General features: G+C 44.1%; 1 protein-coding gene across 1 annotated transcript in view; it reads left to right on the plus strand.

The window, feature by feature from the left end:
- ABCA12 (ATP binding cassette subfamily A member 12) overlaps positions 1 to 20,913 on the plus strand; it is a 117,113-nt gene that overhangs the window by 79,928 nt on the left and 16,272 nt on the right. The window contains exons 27-42 of the mRNA XM_075511223.1: positions 522 to 851; positions 1,759 to 1,828; positions 1,929 to 2,063; positions 2,769 to 2,924; positions 3,698 to 3,875; positions 5,408 to 5,626; positions 6,285 to 6,481; positions 6,880 to 7,040; positions 8,602 to 8,826; positions 10,009 to 10,147; positions 11,489 to 11,741; positions 13,593 to 13,679; positions 14,894 to 14,987; positions 16,545 to 16,672; positions 17,588 to 17,675; positions 19,086 to 19,191. Of these exons, the coding sequence (XP_075367338.1) occupies positions 522 to 851; positions 1,759 to 1,828; positions 1,929 to 2,063; positions 2,769 to 2,924; positions 3,698 to 3,875; positions 5,408 to 5,626; positions 6,285 to 6,481; positions 6,880 to 7,040; positions 8,602 to 8,826; positions 10,009 to 10,147; positions 11,489 to 11,741; positions 13,593 to 13,679; positions 14,894 to 14,987; positions 16,545 to 16,672; positions 17,588 to 17,675; positions 19,086 to 19,191 (2,566 nt within the window). The remainder of the gene's footprint in view (positions 1 to 521; positions 852 to 1,758; positions 1,829 to 1,928; positions 2,064 to 2,768; positions 2,925 to 3,697; positions 3,876 to 5,407; positions 5,627 to 6,284; positions 6,482 to 6,879; positions 7,041 to 8,601; positions 8,827 to 10,008; positions 10,148 to 11,488; positions 11,742 to 13,592; positions 13,680 to 14,893; positions 14,988 to 16,544; positions 16,673 to 17,587; positions 17,676 to 19,085; positions 19,192 to 20,913) is intronic.

Below are 20,913 nucleotides of genomic sequence, written 5' to 3' on the forward strand. Positions count from 1 at the left end.
TTGGATTTATCAATACAAATTTACAGTTTTATACAAGTCTTGTGGACTTGGTCATCAGCTAATATAAATTAATATTGCTTCCTTATAACCATGGTAACTTGGCTATTATTTGTTCTCTTGGGGATGTGCGAGGAATGGTTTGGTTTCAAAGATATTTAAGAGCTTTTTACACTTTTACACTGGATCAATTAGCATTATTTTAAAAAATAACCAAAATGCTTTAGAAAAGTTACAAATCTAAGACCAGAAGTTGCTTTGGAGCTTGTGGGCTGTGACACTTCGTACTTGCAGATCCTGTCTGTGCTGTTCTTTTGCAAGGCTTTGCAAGCCTAGGGCATTCCAGAAATGAGGGCATCGTTTCTCCCTGGTTATCAACATGCAGTATGCCAAAGTATGACAGAGCATGTTTTGGTTGTGTGCCCTGTCCAGAAACTGAAAAAAGAAACAGTTCAATATCAGCAGAAAGATCTCTTAATAAACAGTTGTCATTTCTGATTCTTTTTTTACCTTTCTCTCTGTAGTACATGAAAATGATGGGTGTTAATGCCAGCAGCCATTTCATCGCCTGGTTCATAGAGTGTGCCATCTTCCTTCTAATTACTGTCACCTTCCTCATTGTTGTTCTAAAAGTGGGTGACATCCTTCCCAAAACAAACACAGCTCTCCTGTTCCTGTACCTTATGGACTACAGCCTGTCCATCATAGCCATGAGCTACTTCATCAGTGTTTTCTTCAATAACACCAACATAGCAGCCTTGGTGGGCAGTCTCGTGTACATCCTCACCTTCTTCCCCTTCATCGTGTTGCTTGTCATCGAGAATCATTTGAGCTTCTCTGTGAAGAGCCTACTGGTAAGTTCTGCTTTTCAGTAACAGGGGCCATGTGTGTGGAAGCAGACACTCACTTTCAATAAACTTTAGCTCTTATTATGGCTTGTGTCACAAATATACATGAGTTGGGTGCCTGTCTAAACTCCATCAGTGGGTGTTGACAGGTACGACAGCACGACAGGAGAGTTGGCCGTGGCCTGTTTGAGGGAGACCTGGAATTAGTTGTGTCCCATGACTGAAAGCAATACTTGTGCAATTTTAGTGAGTTCCCACCTGCCAGCTGAATCAGAATAGTTTGAGCTACGTACTTTGCCCTTTTGAATTGCAAAGCAAAATGGGTTACTTTCAACCACCGTGAAAAACGAGGCTGTCGCAGTGAGGAGTTTAGCTAGCAGGGCTGTGAAGGAGGGCTGGCTCTGCTCATTGCTGATTCTGCTCATCCTTTAGTTTCATGTATCTCAAATTCCTAGCCATGGAAATAGATGTTAAGCCTTGTCTCTTACCAAGGATAGAAATAAGTAGGTATTAGGTTCCAGTAGCCAGACTTGTTTTCTTTGAGTCACTAAATTCAGGAAAGGACATCTATTAATGCAAGTGGTAAAATTATTAACCACATGGCAGGTAATTTTCAAGCACTGCTGTATTTCAAAAGCCTAAAATGAAGCCCTGTATGAGGGAGGAAGTTGGGTCCTGGGTCTGGAAGCAAAAGGAAGGCAGGCTCTAAGGAGACATTACAGCCCATACCAGAAGCACTGCCCATCATAAGCCTGGTCCAGTGCTCTTTGTGACTGTTCAAAAAAAAACCCACCAACACTAATTTTTCTGGCTACTGGACCAAGACAATGAGGTACCTGATTGGTTGACTGACTTGATTTCTCTTTGAGACTAATTCATAAGTTCTTTGTTTTCCATTTTGTTTATTCCACAGAGTCTGTTGTCTCCAACTGCATTCAGTTATGCAAGTCAATACATTGCTCGATATGAGGCACAGGGCATAGGTATGTTTATTGTAGACAAAACTAGGCTTTGAGCTCCCATGGTTGTGACATTTCATTAACAATATGGATTCTGTTTGTATTTCTAAATTCCTTTCTGCAGGTCTGCAGTGGGACAACGTGTATAAGTCCCCAATGATTGGAGACAACACTTCCTTTGGCTGGATGTGCTGGCTCATTCTGATAGACTCTTTCATTTACTTCATCCTGGGATGGTATATAAGGAACGTTTTCCCAGGTAAGGATACAAAGCATTGAGGCTGGTGCTGTACCATCTCTTTCGGAAAACAACGAATACAACACTGGCTAATTCCATGGTTCAGGCAGTAAGACAGTCTGCACACACAGGATACCCCTGTTTCTAGATCAAAGGGAGCATGACTTTGCGGATATCTGAGAGTATTAATGAAACTGAGACAGAGCAGAGCAAGGGAGAATTAGGGTTCCTCTGCTTATCACATGGGTAGGTGGGTCTCCTGAAGCACCTGAAGCCAGGGACATGGGAGGATGTGTTTGCGGTCTGCTCGGTGAAAATGAGAACAGAGCATGTTAGCCTGCGTTTGTCAGTTGAGTGATTTTGTGTTGCGTTACTTATATCGTTTGATTTCAAAAAGTAATTCCTGCCTTGGGCAAGAGGCAGTACATTTGTCTTTTGCTTTTCTTCCTCACCTAATGAAGCAGTCCACTGACATACAGAAATCTACCCAGTGGAAAATGTAAAGTACTCCTGCCTTCCAGCTATGAAGTTACTCAGAATAACAAATTAGCGAATGCTTGCTATTGTGTCAACTGGGCAAATTCTCTACCAAGTATCAGTAGTCCATGAGCACATCAAGAGGGGAGAGATCTCTGTGGAGTTTATTTTTGCTATTTTGAGTGCACCCCAATAGTCATACTTCCTGCAGAAACAGATACCTGAATGAGATTCCTCTTCTCCTTGCAGGTAGATACGGCATGGCTGCTCCCTGGTATTTCCCGTTGCTTCCATCTTACTGGGTCGAATACAACAGTTATCTCCCCTTCTGGAATGAGAAGCGAAGAGGCCTTCTCTTCACCAAGCTGATGCTGAGGAAAGAAGCCACCCTCAACAATAAGATATGTATGTGAATGCTAGATGGGGTAGCGATCCTAAGTTTTAGGTAAACAAAGCCAAATTTATAAAGGGGCATCATGCTCAGAAAGCACATTTCTGTATTGATCCTTATTTTGTAGCACAAGGAAAATTGGAAGCTGTTACTTACCTGAATGGAGACTTGGCTTTTAAATTATACCTGTTTTTCCTATTTGGTGTGGAAATCCAGTACTGATATTCACATACATATTTGTGTATGTTGTAGCTGGGCAGTTACCTTAGGTGCATATATCTCACTCTACAATGCTCTATGTAGAAATATACTTTTGTTTGTGCAAGCAAATAGAGGTTTCCACTTGGCAAAAGAGATGTATGCTTCTTTGTTCATCTCTCTAAATATTTAGCCTGTAAAATACTGTGAGATCACACATAAAATCTTGCTGATTCTACCTAACTGAAAATAACTCAGTAGTTTTGCTATATGTTCTCTAATTTTCTGTGCTTGCTTAGTATAAATTAAGTTAGGTGCTCTGAAACATCTAAATATGAGACCTTTTCAGAAGTGATTAATGCTTATTGTCAGGAGTTATTAGAAGCTGCAGAAGTAAAAAGGAGAAATCCCACAGAGCTCAAGATGATACAGATCCTGTGAAATGTTCTCCACATTCCTAGCTGAAAGGCACCTACTTTTGCTGTATTTTGTTTTTAAAAGCCCTGCTTATCTCTCAAGTGAAAAAAGTAGCACAAACACCTGCTGCAGTGCGGTAACTGTCCTCTGCCCCTTCCCTTTGGTGTCAAAGGTGCCCCCCCTCCTCACCTGGAACCGGAGCCCACTGATCTCACCCTGGGAGTCTCCCTCCGTGGCATAACAAAGGTTTATGGATCCAAAGCTGCAGTGGACAACCTCAGCCTCAACTTCTATGAAGGCAATATCACTTCCCTGCTGGGACACAATGGAGCTGGGAAAACTACGACTATGTGCGTATCCTCTAAAGCTGCTTTTTTTTATACTGTGGGGCGTGACTGAGTGAACAAGTGTGCAGTGTTGGGAGACTGAATAAGATGCTTTATTAGGCCGAATCTCTCTTGTAGTTTTATCTTGCTCATGGATGACCTCAGCATTCCCTTCATCTATTAGAATTAAAGGTTCTTTTCTGTTTAGGAACATGCTTTTTAATCTGGTAGGATACCTGTAATACACAGCACAGCAGCTGTTCTCACATTTTGTTCCATGACACTATGGTGCCTGGGGTTGGGTTGTTCTGAAAGCTGCGGGTAGCTTGTGCACACACCAAAGGTGAAGTGGCATTAGCAAAAAAGCTTAATAAAGGTACATTTCAGCTGTACAAACTCATGTGTTGGCTGTGCTGAAATGGCAGTGGGTTAATACATCGGCCTTTCAGCCCTTCCAGCCTTGCCATTTATAAATTATTATTTGAGTTGTTAGATAACAGCACTAAAACAGACTTGTAGAACTTGATTTCTCCACTGATATATATGTGCCTCACTCTGAAAGCAACATTAAGCTGATAAATAGAAGCCTCAGAAGAGCCAGAACCAGTAAGACAGATGTGTGCTTCATCTCAGCTTATTATCAATTCATCTCATATCCTCTTTGCAAAGTGTAGGCAAAGGTGATATACAGAAAAGTATAATGGCTTCTTGAAACTCAGTGCAGGCTTCAAATCCTGAGTAAGGTCACAAGTTACTTCTTTCCTTTTTAATGATGGTTAAAAGTCCCAGGAGAGAGACAATCTCTGGGAAGGTGAAGGGCAGTCTGAGACGCATCTTCTCCCTTTAGTGCCTGTAGGACAGCCCCAGAAATGACCCATATTGTGCAAGTAGTTATTCTGAGCAGACGGTGTTTGACTCAGGTCTGTTAGGTATTGCTAGGTAGGTAATTATTTGCTTGAACTACGTGAAAGTGCTGCCCGCTGTGAAGGGTCTTGTCTGGAAGCCCTCCCCCATTTCTTGTTAATAATGGCAGTGAAATCAAGTTTCCATGCTCTGATGTGGTTAGTAAGATGAAGATGTCCTTTTCACTCTCTGTTGTGGTTAGCAATATGAGGCTGGCTGGACACTGCAGACAAACCTCAAAGAATGAAAGAGTAGCTGCTTTATATGAATTCCCGGTGATTAAATTGGAAGCCCAAGGGCATTCATGAGTATTGATGTATGGGATATGCAATGGTCTGACTTCGGGAGGGGAAGGCTGAAGAAGATAAAAGTACATGTGAAAAGTAGCCAGAGTTCAGTGTGTGACCTTGGTACTTGCCCTCACGTTCCCACAGAGGGGTACGAGGATGTCCTTTGATGTTAATTGGCCACCGCTCTGCCAAAGCATGGTCAGACAGCAGAAGAAGCAGTGGTCAGTGGTCTCTGGCTGGAAGAAGTGGGATGGTGATGTAAGGAAACTTTGAAAGTGATGATAGGTACAGGACCATGCCAAAAAATTACCTATGGCTTTCTCCTTTTCCTAACTTCCTTTTCTATTTATTTTTCTCTTTCAGATCTATTTTGACTGGGTTGTTCCCTACATCATCAGGTACTATCTTTGTGTATGGCAAAGACATCAGGACTGACCAGGAAGTTATCAGGAAGAACATGGGTGTGTGTATGCAGCACAACGTGCTCTTTAACTACCTCACCACAAAGGAACACCTGCTGCTCTACGGATACATCAAAGTCCCTCACTGGAGTAAACAGGAACTCTACCAAGAAGTGAAGAGGTATAAAAATAGCAGGGTTGGAGAAGGGAGAGAGGGCTGTCAAAATCATTGTGTGGTAGTGCCGTTGCCACTGCAAAGCTCAAATGAGTGGTTTTGAGGACTGTTGCAGACCCTGCATAGAGTTCAAATAATGCCTTGGTCTGACTAGAGGAATATATAGAGTGTTGATATCTGTGGCTGTAAGAAAATAACATCTCTTCTCCAGGGGGTTTACAAACTTCTGCGGCAATTCCTTGGAGATGAATTTATAGGCCTCAGGGTCTAGTCCTTGCTGCCTTACAGTTCTCCCCAGAAAGAGATTTAATCAACCAGTCAGAAAGATGATATCGGCTCTCTTGTTCTGCGGAGAAGAGAAGCAGCCAGAACATCCCAGGGAGTTTGGATCTTGGTGTTCTCAGTTGATGAGGTTGAGCCTTTAACCTTGACTTGTCAGACGGAAACTTTGAAAACATCCTCAAAAAATGTTTTAAATTAAAATCCCGGTGACTGAGCTACAGGGTGAATCATCTCCTTGCACTGTGACCATTCAGTAGAGCAGTCCATACTTGAGCAGTTTTTCATTTGCAGTTATGGTTTTTTGGATATTTTCAGATTCCCTGCTTTTAAAAGATGCCTGAAGGACACAACCTTTGGGGGTTGTTTTTTCTTTGTTTTCAAGGACTTTGAAGGAGACTGGACTGTACAGCCATCGTCACAAGCTAGCTGGCTCCCTGTCCGGGGGGATGAAGAGGAAGTTATCTATTGCTATTGCTCTCCTGGGTGGATCAAGGGTGGTGATACTAGATGAACCAACCACAGGGGTGGATCCATGCTCTCGGAGAAGTATTTGGGAAATTATCTCCAAGAATAAAAAAGGTACCGTGATGAGACAAGATGCTGCCCCGTGGCAAAGGTGATTCGTGTCACTTTCGAAAAAATGATATCAGTGGCTTTGAATTGTGGGTTTTGGAGACCACAGAGAATGAATTGTGGGAGACTGGCATTTTGCAGGCCCTCTGGGTGCATCCTGGTTGTTTTTTGTAAATTCACAGTGTTATTTGAAAAGTAACTTTACCATAATACACAATTTACAATATAGTAACTTTCAGCTTCTCTCTAATGCTGCCTTTCATCCAATTTCACTAATAATGCAAAAAAAGTGTAGTTGATTTTCACCTGATACTCTGTCTCCTCATTCAGCGTAGCTTTCACCTGTCTCATGTCATCACATGTGTTTATTCTGTGGTGGCTGACATCAGCTTTGTGTTTTCCAGGCAGAACCATCATTCTGTCAACACATCACTTGGATGAAGCAGAAGTTCTGAGTGACCGAATTGCCTTCCTAGAGCATGGAGGGCTCAAATGTTGTGGTTCACCATTCTACCTCAAGGAAACATTTGGTGACGGATACCACCTGACACTCACAAAAAAGAAGGTTTGTGTCTGAGTCGGTCCTAAAGTTTCAGCATCTCGGGTGGGAAACTGAGTTAGTCGTATGACAGGAAGGAAGGAGGCACGTCATAGTGTCCCACAGAAATGAAGCATGCTGCAGAAGGTTCATCTCAGTCTTAGATGTCTGCAGTGGAAGGGTTGTTCCAGTATAATTTCAATTTCATGGAATAACTTCTTTATGTGTCCGCTTTATGTCCGGGTGAAAGTGGGATGTGTTTTGGGTTGAAGCCCTTGGGTTTGGCGACACAGGTTCAAGAATATGCTGGACTGTTTCCTTGAGCTGCCAGTAAGACCATTTTTTCATATGCCCCAACCACTGAGATACCTGGGTTACAATGCACTCTACTCTCTGGCTCACTCTGCCTGTCCCATGCTGGAATTCATGTGCTTTATTTATAAATAAGTTTCCTTCAGAAAGACACAGGAGTCTTAGCTTCAGCCGCTCTACACAAAGCCTCGCAGCATTAATAGGCAAGGCAGAGGTCTGAACTTGAGCCTCCTGTATCCCAGGTGCATGATGCAGTCCTTTTTATCCTCCCTTCCCCGCTGGGCCCTAGCTCCCTTTCGTGTCCCATGAGCACGGTCACCGCAGCAGGCACCGCTGGGGGCAGAGGCAGAGATTCTCCTGTTTGTGAGCCTGCATGGAACTGAGCTAGAGCTCTCAGCAGCTTCGTCTCCGAGGGGGGCCATCAAGACTTGTTCAGGGATGCAGGCACTTACGGCTATATCGGCAGGAGCTGTGACAGATCCAAGGATGGTAGTGCTACCAAAGAACTATTGAGGATCTGGATGTGAGCACGCTGCTTCTCAGTGAGAGATGCTAACTGTACTTGTGGCCCCCACTTCCCTTGAAGCAGAGGCAGGCTCTCCAGAGGGGCCACCAGACCAGCCTCTGTGGCCCTCAGAAAAGAGGAATGTCAGTGCTTTGCTGCTTTGAAAAAGAACAGGGTCTCCTTGAGGGTTAAAGGCAAGGCCAGGTGCAGAGTGTGAATTCTGGAGTTCAGAGAAATAAAGCAGGTGGGAAGAGTCAATCAATAGTATCTGGCCTGAGGCAAAATGTTCTGCTTGCAAGGAGGGGGGAACTCTGCTCTTGATGGCATCTATTACAGTGCTGTTGGTAGCCCCAGCACACAGAATATCGTGCAGATACCATAAGAGATCAGGCCCTTTTCCAAATTGCTGGCAATATAGATAGAGAAAATGAAAAAAGACCCATGTGCAAGCCCTGTTTTTCATGGGAAAAGAGTGTATTTGTGCTGGCAGCCGAGTGCGTGTCAGCTCTCTTGAGGTTAGGCTTCTTCTCTGTTATACTACAAAGCCTCTAGCTAGTGCAAAGTGGTTGCTGCAGCCCACTCCCAGTATCCCAGTATCCTCTTCTTCAAGGGCCAGAAACCCACTTTCATCCCCTTTTGATATTTAAACTGAAATGTTGCATCCCTGGACTGAGATCACCTTCTGATTAGTCTATGGGACAGGATTTGGGCTAAATCCTGTGGTAGGAAGTTGCAGCCCTCGGTGACCACAGTGTTTTCATCCTTTTTCAGAACATGATAGAGGAGTGTGACACCACAGCAGTGACCTCCTTGATCCAGTCCCACCTCCCGGAGGCTTATCTCAAGGAGGATATTGGTGGAGAGCTTGTGTACGTGCTTCCCCCCTTCAAGTCCACAGTCTCAGGGGCCTACCAGGCACTTCTCAGAGCCCTCGATACCAGCTTGAGTGATCTCCACCTTGGTTGCTACGGGATTTCAAACACAACCGTGGAAGAGGTATGAGCTCAGGATCTGCTCGATTTAATGAAATGTTATGGAGATTAACTTCACAGCACTGTGTAGCTCTGCTTTCTGGGCTAGACGGTGGCATGTTTTCGATGTGAGAGTTGCAGGCAGGGGAAGAAGTGGTTTGGTTGTTCGCTGCATTACACTTACGAACATGTGTGTAGATGTATTCATAGATCTATACATATACTAATGCACAAAGTGTACCACTGTCTCACCTTGCTAACAGCTTTTTGGCATTTTACCTAGAAAATGAGATGCTGGAGTTAGACTAAGAAGAGAGGGCAATGATGTGTTTCTCTTTGAACTGTTCTCCTGGTCTCCACGAATCTGGGTTTGCCTACAGATGCAGTCAGCAGGGAGGGAGTTAGCAAACTGTCTAAGTGATAAACTTCAGTATGGATGCTGTCTTGTACAAATGAGTCACCTGGTGCATCTCGGAGTAACACAGGCACCTTTCTGCCCATGGGAAATCTCTGGTCAAATAAACACAAACGTTTAGTTGCATCAGAAACAAAAAGTAACTTTAAATGATGAGCAGTGATGAACCTTGTCTTGCAGAAAGGAGGGAGGGATAGTTACCTTTCTGCTCAGAACTTCTTGCTTGCTTTTAAGGTGTTTTCCTAAGGCAGCAAGAATGAGTTATACAGCATGTACCACGTGCACCTGGCATGCCGCGACTGTGCACGCTCCCAGCATGGAGGCAGCCGGGATTGTCAGAGGCTAGAGGGGAAAATATCCCAGGGAAACAACCCTCCTTGTTTCTTCACTGGTACAGCGCAGGGAGAGCCGCCTGTGCGCTGCTCACTGTGTGGGTGTGGAGGGAGTAGAGTTATGTAGGACTGAGCCGAAATGCAGCTTCATTTACACCTACTCATTAGTCATGTAGCAGGTGGTATTAGGACAAGGTAAGTCCAGGAGGCAGCTGCAAAGGTTTAAGTTTCCACTGCTGCAGCAGGAGAGAGACAGGAGATGACAAGGAGCTGCACAGCGACAATTTTATACTGAAAAAAAGTGAATTTCTCTCACAGAGCACAAAGGGAACAGAAAGAGGATTGTAATTCACGATTGCTGCACCAGCTACAGTTACAAAGAGGAGAGTGGATTCTGGTTATTGTTTTGGTAAATGGAGTCATTTGGACCAATTTTCCTTCATATTTTCTTGCTCCATAGGTGTTTCTCAATCTGACAAAAGAGCTAGTGAAGGACCAGCAAGAAGATGCTGAACTGCCCCAACAGCTGCCTGGAGCCAGTGGTCAAATTGGCGGTGACGAAATGTCTATGAGCATGGATACCTTCACAGAAAGAGACGGTACTAAATTACCTCCAGGTTTTATTCCAGATTTGTTGCAGATGCAAACAGTGACAGATGGACTGAGTTGAGCTCCCCGTCTTCTTTCTTTGTTGAAAACCACATTTCACCCAACCAGGAATCACAAAACCAATAAATCACTAGAAGTACAGCACTCAACACTTGTTTAGATCCACTGGTTTGGAATAGTCTGAATCACAGAATAAATTACAGAGGGGTTTTGTTTGCATCCGCTTTCCTTTAAATTGGTCCAGGTTTTAATCTAATCAAATACAGTGTGTGGGTGAAAGAGCAAATGTATACCTCTGAAAGTAATTGCTGTAATTGATGTAGAGGATTATTTCTACATAACTAGTAGAATCGGAGAGAAACTTTGTGGAAGCCCCTTAGCCTGTTGCAAAAGCAGCACAGCTCCGAGCTGGGTCGTCCTTGCTGTTTTTTGCCGTGTCCCAGCTGTTGCAGTACAGTAGAACATCTCAAAGGGCCAGACAGTGGGATAAATTCACGTTCAGAAGAGAATCAAGCTACACCAGTATCTCTGAGGGTTTGAGAGCTGCAAAAGGTGGCACAGCCTAAAAATGAGCAAATGCTTTCTCAGAGTAGAAACATTTTTTTTGTACTTATAAATATACCATTTATAGTTAGGGAGGCATCAAAGTGACAACGCAGAGGTATTTTTGTACTCGCTTCTCAAAGCTGACCTGCACTGTAAATGTTACTGTAAACAGTAACTCGTATGCGTAGAGAAGTGTTTTGTGTCACCCCCAATGAGAGCACTGAAAAGGATTTGCTTCATGTTGTATTATATCGGTTAATATGTCATAAAGAGGAATAGGTTGCACAGGATTTGTCTCTGCTTTTAGTATACCACAACCCTGTCCATGCAAAAGATTGACTGGTTTTTGTGCCTTGTTTTCTTATTTCAAGATTAATTCTCTTATTGATTTGTCTGAGGACCTGCTTTCTAAATTATGAAAATTTTCAGTTTGCAAATATAAAAGAATAATGCATTTCCCCTGTAAGTTGCAGCTGGGTAGGTAGGATGTAGATAACTTGTTGCATCTGGAAGCCTGTGTTCCTCTTGCAAGATCTCAAAATGAATTCACTACGTGTACGCATTTGAAATTAAACAAAAAAAATGGTGTTACGTGAGCTTATGACTCCAGAGCCAAAATCTGAAGTCCTGTCCCAAGCCTGACCCTTGCGTATGTTCCAACTTAGTAGTTTTGATTTGACTGAAAGGAGTGCAGGAAGCTAAATAAACTCCCAGGGTACTATAACCATCAATTCCCTGCATTTCAAAAATACTGATCCATGACAAAATTCTTCTTTTGTACCCAGATCAGCTCCTGATAAGATCAAAAAGCCTGCAGGGTTTGCCATTGCTGCTTAAGAAGACATCAGCTTTGTTCGTTAAGAGATTCCACCATACCCGGCGGGATGTCAGAGGCTTCATTGCTCAGGTCATCCTCCCGGTCCTCTTTGTGATGGCTGCGATGGGACTTGGGACGCTGAGAACTAAGGAGACCGAATATCCCGAACTGATTCTTTCCCCCTCTCTGTACGGCACATCCGACCAGGCAGACTTCTTTGGGTGAGTGGTGTTCTTTGTGATCCCTAAACCCATTTTTTTATAAAGAGCCAGTTTTACCATCAGGATTATTTCTAAGCAGACCCAGTGGAAGTGTGTTACGCAGATAATATGTAGCTATGTTATCGGTGTAGTTGTTACGCAGATAACATGTAGAAAACCTGTTCCTAAGGGGTCTCTTGGGGAGATGGCTTGGCTCAGACCAGCAACCAGAAAGCTTTAGAAAAACAACCTCTCAGCTGGAATTAACTGTGAAATGTGAGGAATATTCTTTATGTTTGCCATTGGAGTCCTCCGGCCCTGTGACAGCCATACTGCCCCAAGGGGATTTTCCTAATCTATATACTCTTCCCCCGACGTGAAATGGAGGTCCCCACATCGGTTGTCTCCAACATTACAACTCTGGGATCAAATTCTATCCATCTTGTGAACTGCCTGCATCGCCTTCCTCTCTGTCCGTACAGGACATGCTCTCCTGCCCAGGCCCCACTAGTCCAATGCACGCAGTCATTTGAAGGGCACGCACTTTTTCAGTGTGATTAAGATGTCACCACTGAATTATTTAATTGTGTTTAAAAATCCTATTACCAAAATGATTATAATCTGTATCATTCTGATTTCATGATGTGAACTGCTCTCTTTCTCCAGTGGTTCTCAGCTTTAAGTCAGAAATATAAAATTTAGCTCTAAAGCAAGCATGTCTGCTCTTACGTGCTCTTTCCCAGGACTGCTCATGCCTTTCCACTTCTACTGCTTGATGGGGGAATGAGCCAGAAATGCATGTCTGAGTCCTCTGTTCCTTAATGTTCTCTCCTTCTTCTGGTGGATCATTTCTAGAAAGCTGGGTCATCAGCAAGAAGCATCTTCTTGAATGACCAAAACCAAACGGACTTCACAAATAAGAGAGCTGATTGAGACAAGACTGGGATTAGTGCCTGAAAATTGCAGTAGATGCTTTTTCCCTGGAAACAGCATCTTGATTGTCCAAAAGTTCATCAGTACCTTGCTTAGATCTAGAGGCAGCAAATCCCTGGAGTAGGTGTGCAGCTCTAAGCAATAAGCAGTCCTTTTAAACCTGTGTGACTGCCCTCATGTACTGCATGTACTTAAGTGGCTTGCAGGGCTAGCACCACAAATAACCATTTATTTAGCATCTTAAATAAATCCTATTTCATTCTGTCGTGGTTTAACCCCAGCTGGCAACTAACCCCCACGCAGCCGCTCGCTCACTCCGCCCTGGTAGGATGGGGGAGAGAATCAGAAGAGTAAAAGTGAGAAAACTCGTGGGTTGAGAGAAAGATAGTTTATAGGGAAAGGAAAAGCCGCGCACGCAAGTAAAGCAAAACAAGGAATTCATTCACTCCTTCCCATGGGCAGGCAGGTGTTCAGCCATCTCCAGGAAAGCAGGGCTCCGTCATGCCTAACGGTGACTTGGGCAGACAAACGCCATCACTCCGAATGCCCCCCCCCCTTCCTTCTTCTTCCCCAGCTTTATATACCGAGCATGATGCCATATGGTATGGAATAGCCCTTTGGGCAGTTGGGGTCAGCTGTCCCGGCTGTGCCCCCTCCCAGCTTCTTCTGCCCCCCCAGCCCACTCGCTGGTGGGGTGAGGAGCAGCAAAGGCCTTGACTGTGTGTAAGCACTGCTCAGCAGGAACTAAAACATCCCTGTGTGATCAACACTGTTTTCAGCACAAATCCGAACCATAGCCCCATACTAGCTGCTATGAAGAAAATTAACTCTATCCCGGCCCAAACCAGCACACATTCAGACACAGTTTTCCTCTGCTCAGTGGTAGTGGAAGTACCGTGAACATTTTTCTTTTCTCTTTTTTTCTTTGTTAAATCTTAGGAATTTTAATGAAACCACAGATGCTTTAGTCGCTTCAATGCTTGCTTTCCCTGGAACGGATAACACATGCATGAATGAAAGCAATTCGTAAGTAGTTCTTGGTTTTCTTACATTTAAATTCCGAATCTGCAAGAAAATTGACATAACACTATTAGCCATTAGACCTTAATAACCATCTTTGATCATCTGCAGAATTTTCATACATCGGTGCCAATGCAGACAAAAAAAAAAATCTCCTGCCTCTCTTCAGATTGACTTGCAGACTCTTTCAGCTCATTAGGAGATGTCTAACTGGCCTTTTGCAGGCAGGCGCAAGCTTGCGCTGCTCACAGATTTGAGCTGGCAGGATGCAAGTCAGTTCTGAGCAGGGAGCTGTGTTGTCATGATTGGTGTGAAGCAGACCTCAGCCCTGCCAAGAGCCTACGTGGCTCCCATGTGGCTTGGAGTGAAGGCTTGCATCTGCCAACACAGAACGGCAGATATTCTTGGAGACAGGAAACTATACTGTACTTTAAGGCTGAGACCGGGACTTCCACACAGTCCCAGGACCTTGACACTGGTGTTCATTGCTTGCCTCAAGAAGTATTCACCACCACAAGTGGACTCCTTTATTACTATGAGTAGTAAGGGAGCAGCTTTGGTGGTGCCAGGATGCCAGGTTGAGAGCAAGCTGTTCTTGTATCTGGGAAGTAGTCCTTACCTCCCCAATAATCCCAATTATAACACTGAGCCCCCTCAGAAAGTTCTCAGCATAGCTTTTGTTATCTGTATCTAAAAGCTGTGCCATGAGGGCTGGTTTGTTTTGGGCTTTGCAGATAAATTTGCAAGGAACTGGTAGTAAAATCCTGGGCAGACTTGCATGCTCGTGCATGCCACATATCTGCAGGCAAATATTTATACCGAGTATTTACAGTGACTGCGTAGTCAATACAGTCCATCGCAGGACTCCCCAGTTATTGCAATGACAACAGCCCTTATTTCTGCACTGTAAGATGATTTTGGCCTTTGCATGCTAACTCTTTACACTACTGTCTGCTGTGGGAATGAAGCGGTGTCTGGAGTCCTTCTAATCAGCCGAACAAGTCCAGGCGCAGAGAGCAGTAGCGAGGGCTCTCTGCCGAGAGGCACTGAAAGCAGTGGGAGGATGGGTATTCCCCGAAGCACCCAGAGCTGACAAGAAGGTCTGCCTTTCTGCTGAAGCTGCTCACTGCCATCCTTGCTGTCATTAAACATGACAGCAATTAGCATCGTTTGCACACCTGAGCATAGAGAACCTCAGAGGAAAATGTGTTCATTTTCAGGCAGTGTTTAAAGGAGGACATGCTTGGCCAGTGGATTTTCAGTGGAAACCAGAGAACTGAGTATTCTGCCTGCAACTGCACACATGGCATCCAGGTAATTTGAGTAAAACCAAAAGTGAGGGAGTTTGGGGGGATATTTGGGGAGCCTTGTAGGTTGGGAGTGGTTTTGTGGGCAGGCATGATACTAAGGGGAACTCAGTGTTCAGATTCCTCCTGTCTCTTTTTGGCCTTGTTGATTTTGTGCACTGGATAACCACTGTCTGCACCAGTTTGGGGACAGGAAAGGAAACGGCATCCTCAGAAGATTTGCATGCTAATATATCTGCCTTCCTCCCTGTGGTGGGAAAAGGTTTAACAGTGTTTGTCAGTGTTGTATGATTGTCCCATTTAGCAGAGGTGAACATGTATTCAATAGGAAAATTGCATTTTATACAAGCACTGTCATTATATGAAAGCACAGCTATTATTGCTGTTTGCTCTTCAGAATTTAACTTTATGCAAAGTCTAGATCCGTCTGCTTTTACTCTGCTTCCTGTTATAAATAGTGATGATTAATAACATCAGTTATTTGCATTACGGTGGTACATACAGAATCAGATATGGGCACTGCTGGGCTTAGTGACTTTATATGCCCATGGGGAAAAGGCAGATTCTGCCCCAATGATGTTACGATTTTACAGTCCAGTTTGAAGTTGAGCTCTCCTCCCTCCAGTGCTGTTCACCTGTCCTCAGCTTTTTTCCAGTAGGAAATCAGACTCATGGCGCAGTGTAATTCCATTTGTAAGATAAAGCAAGTACTTAGTTGAATGTTCCTAGTCATTCCTTAAAACGCAGCTATTTTATGGAGTTTTCTGGACATACACTTAATTTCACATCATTAAAAGTATTGGCATCGTTTCTGCGGTAAGTCAGGATAATGTTCAAAGCTGATTCTCACCTCTATCAGGCACAGGCAGGTGTTCCTCAGCATGAAGGAAGCTATTTTGTGTATTCTGATGCAAAGTTATGAACAGATACACAATGGGGGAGGCCAGAGTTTTTGTTATGGATGAGCTGAAAGAAGCAGCCAGCATGCTGTCTGGTAGGACACTTCAACCTTATGAAACAGTCGATGTGATTTTGACCCTCAGCATGTTAAATGATATATTCAGGAGTAATCCAAGGTTTCTCTGAAGCTCTGGAAAATATTCCCAATGACTAACAGTAAAGCAAAAATGTAGAGCGTAGCTGCTGTGAAATGCAAGATGAGAGTTTGAGGCCACCATGGAGTTTTCTGCTCCATGAGGTTTTTTTGCCCTCTGCCGTTGTCTGCACAGTCACTCTGACGCTCTGCTAAGTAGGATCAGCCTTAATTCAGCAAAAATCTTCCTACGTAGCATGAAGCACATTTCAAGGTCTCAGTGATGTCAATAGAACTGAAGTGTAGATTTAAGCAAAGGTTGTTTTTAAGCACCTCGCTAAATATGTTTAGGACAGCATGCAGGGATGTACGCCATGTGTCTTTACACCCTGATTTGCGAATCATCAGCTTCTGTAGGAATCAGTCCCGGGACCAGAACGTTGCCATTGCCTGCTCTCAATCTTGTCCTGATATGCTAGTTTTTAGTTAAAACACAGACACTAACACTTGTGTTAATTTGTCTCCGCTCAGACGTGTCCACAGACGAACTACACTCCCCCTCACAGGAGGACCTTCTCCACACGGACACTTTATAACCTTACAGGGCACAATGTGGAGACCTACATTCTGGGAACTACCAAAGACTTCCTGCAAAAACGGTACAGCATTAATCGCCAGTCCTTCTCTGAACTGTACTGGGAGCAGCCTCTTATACATATCATATCCCCTGGGCTTGAAGGGGTGACAGGGCAGAAGGGGTTTAGAAGGGCCTCTCTGCTGATGGTCTCTGTGAATCTGGTGAAAGGAGGTAAAACGTCCTGCAGTCACGGAGTTAAAGATAAAGGTTTGTGCAAGTGCTCTGCTTGATCATAGCAGAGATAGCCTAGGGATAACGTGTCAATCATCTGATAGGCTGATGGCTGGATCCGCAGACAAGCCTTTGTCTGACTCAGAAATGCTTAAAAAGAGGAAAATCTGACACAGCCTGTCATGAAGTAAACCCTGGGGAGAGACTTTCCTCCAAGGTTGATTCTCTGAAGAGTCTCAGTGTGTGCTTCACTTAAACAAGTGCATCTGTTCCAGTGAAATTAGAGGCTGAACGTTTTCTTGCACCATGGGGCTGTTAGAGCTATTAGTATGTCTGGACTCTGCAACACAGCCGCGCAGCATGTCTTGGGGCAGAAATAGCCTGCCATTAAGGTTGTCAAGGAATATGTTCATCTGCCATTGATTTAAACTGAGCTGCTCGTCTTCTGGGTGAGAAGCAGTCACCTTATTCCAATGTGGTAGGCAAGCAGGTTAGGAGCCCACGCGGCTCCAAAATGTTTCTCAGATGGAGGCTTTCAGCCCAGTTTTGTGACAGTGCTGCCAAGATTCTGTTTCCCTTTTTTTTCCCCCCAAATAAGGGCTCCTGCAGCAGTGTTGGCTTGGCTACACGCTACTTACTGGCATAAGTTCTTTGAAGTCAAGCTAGAATTAACTGGGGTGATAATGGCACGCTAACATGCACCAACCAAAGGTATTAAAGCTTTTGAATGACGGTAGCAATGCATTTCCCTCTGGTTTTCACTCAGGTATGGTGGCTGGAGCTTTGGGCTGCCTTTGACAACAGATCTCCAGTTCGATATCAGGCCAGTGCCCCCCAACAGAACACTGACTAAGGTAACTAACCTCCATCTGCTCATCCTAGCATGGGAAGTGTGGGACCCAGGAGAAGTGATGTTGAGTTCGGGGATATTTCAGAAAATAAAGCAAAACCCTCTGAAATCTGCAGCTTGGCATGGGCGAGATGACTTGCAGATCATTTCCTTTCCTCTCGCCATTCTTATTTATTGGTCTGACTTCTCGTGCTAGCAGGAGACAATTTTTCTGCTGTCATAATTTTATTATACAGAGGTGAAAAGATCAATTAGTAGCACCTTTATCTCATGAGAGAATATATGTACGTTAACTAGGGCTGGCTGGTACATTCTGAGATACCCAGTTCTCTGTTTCTGCTCAGTGAAAACGTTGAATGCATCAGCATTAAAAGCACCAAGGCTGAAATCTGAGGTAGCAGGGAAATGCAAGAGAGTTGACAAGGTCCTGTGATCTCATTGCAAAACCTAGCTACCAGGAGAGTGTTCCTGCAAGAGCAGTGCTGTTTTCAGAGGTGGCTCCAATAAAAGGGAATCGCACGGTTTATTGTTTCACTAACAGTCAGAGCGCACGTAATGAATTTGCAGATGTCTTCACCCCGCCAATCTTACAGCTTCATCTTAGATCTGAAAGCATTGCTATTTGCTTATCACATGTCAGATTTAATACCTGCAAACCTTGATAGTGTTGGAAGCAGGGCAGACTCCAGTCCTTGCTCTGCTAGGGCAAGGAGAATGAAATCACTGGGCACGCAGGACTTGGGGATATGCAAAAGTGGATGCTGTGGGCTGTGTTTAAGCCTCTAACCTTAATAGCCTAAGCTCTCTGTCCTTTGGTAGGTAACTTACACTCCAATCTAGGTGCTGTGGGTTGTGCCTAAGGTAGGTGGTGGTAAATCCCCCCAAAGCTCATGTCCTGTGATACGATTTTTCCCCTCAGTTCTCAGGGTTTATCATAGTATAGGTAAGAAAAGTTATCGTGGGGAGGGAGGGGCTGTTGCTGAATGAGAAGGTGACAACTGGCTATTTTCTGCCCTAAAGCAACCTTTTTCCCCCTGGCTTTCAAGGAGTGTTAGACATTTGACTGCTTAGCCTTCATTGGGAAGACTCCACTGCTAGGGTTCATCAGATCTGAGCAACTTACTACAGAGAAGAAAACAAGTGTGTGTATGCTTTATGTCACATATCCAGCTAGTGCTTCTTTCTTCTCTCCCAGAAGGCAAATGAAGCCAATGGGACTGCTTGTGGTGAAAGTGAAATGTGCTTTTATACTCACTCGGTACTCGATGCGGTTTAATCATTGGACTTTAACTTGTAGAGCTCATGTCTTTAGATAACAAGCATGGAATGATTCATTTGTGCAAGCAGAACAAACCAAAATGTTATCAGTAAAAATTTCTCTCCTAAATTGTTTCAAATTCTCAATTGTGTGCAGGTGTGGTATAATCCTGAAGGTTATCACAGCCTTCCAGCCTATCTCAACAGCTTGAACAACTTCATTCTTCGAGCTAACCTGCCAAAAAATGAGACTTCCAGATATGGTAAGTGTCCCTTTACATGAGCAGATAATTTCTCCCCTTTGGGGGGAATATCCTGGTTCTGTTGAAATTGATTACAACACTTACCTTGACTTCATTGAGGCCATTTCTTTACTCCCAATTATGCAATTCCTTTAAAAACAGAATTGAAAAACATGAATAAATCACATATTTCATTTGTCTTTGTCAAAGACTCAGGGGAGCTGGACAGGGAAGACCTTAGCTCCTACGTAAAACACTTCCTTCATCCAAAAAATGCCAGTGGTTGCTATTTGATTTATTGCCTCTCATCATGGTACTGAAATAGCTGTCTCTTGATAGGTGTCCATTAGTTATGCATAGAAAAGCTACTTTAGATCATCTCCGGGAGTGGTTTAGATTAGTAAATTTTAATATCGCCCTTCTGCTGAGAGCAACTCAGGATGTGTGGGTATGTGTATGTTTGTGTTTGAGAGAGAGAGAGTGAGATTAAGTGAGAAACATAATTTTCAGCTACATTTTTCCTCTGACACATGATATACACAGATTCCAAGGAGTGTTGGTAACTCATTTGGGGTTATCTGTTCTCGTAGCTTCTCCTCAGTAATGTAATGCAGCAACTCAAATTCCTGCTGATAAACCAGGGCACCCTATCTTACCGTTTACGGTTTAGGCTACATTAAGGGTGCAGCATGGGCACAAATATGTCTGCGTATGCATGCCTGTCTCTAGAGATGGAGGGGGTGCAGGGAGAAGAGAAAGATTTATGTTGATGCCATTTTGAGAAATCTTATACAGAGATTTATGGGATCTGACAAGAGTAGCAATTGTGTGCAGAAATGCCCTACCGATTGATTTTCTTTGACAAATGCTGCCCTTCCAGCCATGTCCTGGTCATGCCTAGCCCCCCTCACCTCAGAGGCCTGCCGTTCCAGGTGACAGTGAAATAGGTGACAGTGTCTCTTTGCTCATAAGACTATTCCTCACTGATGTTTCTGAATTGAACTATAATGGAAGAGGCATCTGGTCTGAAGCTTTGAGTGTCATGCCACGAATTAAAGAAACAGCAGAATGCTGATTACAAGTCAAAACAGCATGTCTCTCTTCCCACCTCCACGTACCGATGCACTGAAACTCCCCTCACAACAAGCTCGGCTCACAACAAGCGAAACAAGTGCCTTGTCCCTGCCACCATCCTAAAATACCCACTGGCTCGTGCCTTTGAGACTTGCAGCGTGCCCTCCAGGTCAGAAGGTTCAAGCTCTTCGGTATGCGCCGCAAGAGCGTATCACAAAGCTGCAGCCCCTGTCCGGGTGCGGAGAGAGGAGACCTGAGCCAGGCACTTCCAGTGGCAGGAACATCCCAGAGCAGCTGAATTATTAAGCAGTGAAGCTTCTTGCCCTGTCTCTGTATTCCCAACACATGCTGTAGCGAGAACAAAGGCAGGAAGCTCATGTGAACAGTCGGAAAGTTTTCACAGGGAAAGTTTTATACCAGCAAAATAACAATTTGCAGTGGGAAAGAATAGCATCAGTTTTTATTCCATCTGTCCTGCTGCTTATGTGTTTTTGGAAAGAAATGCTTAGTAGTAAATGACCAGACAGATAATTCTCTGCTTCCCACTAATGATCCAAGCCAGAGAATGGGGGAAATAAAATGAATGGACGAGGATAGCTCCCCTGGGGTAGTGTAAATCCAGTCTGAAATACAATTGAACAGACGTTCTGCGTGGTATGTTCCTGGCAG

The sequence above is a fragment of the Mycteria americana genome, chromosome 9, assembly GCF_035582795.1.
Source record: "Mycteria americana isolate JAX WOST 10 ecotype Jacksonville Zoo and Gardens chromosome 9, USCA_MyAme_1.0, whole genome shotgun sequence".
In the NCBI taxonomy this organism is placed as follows: Eukaryota; Metazoa; Chordata; class Aves; order Ciconiiformes; family Ciconiidae; genus Mycteria; species Mycteria americana.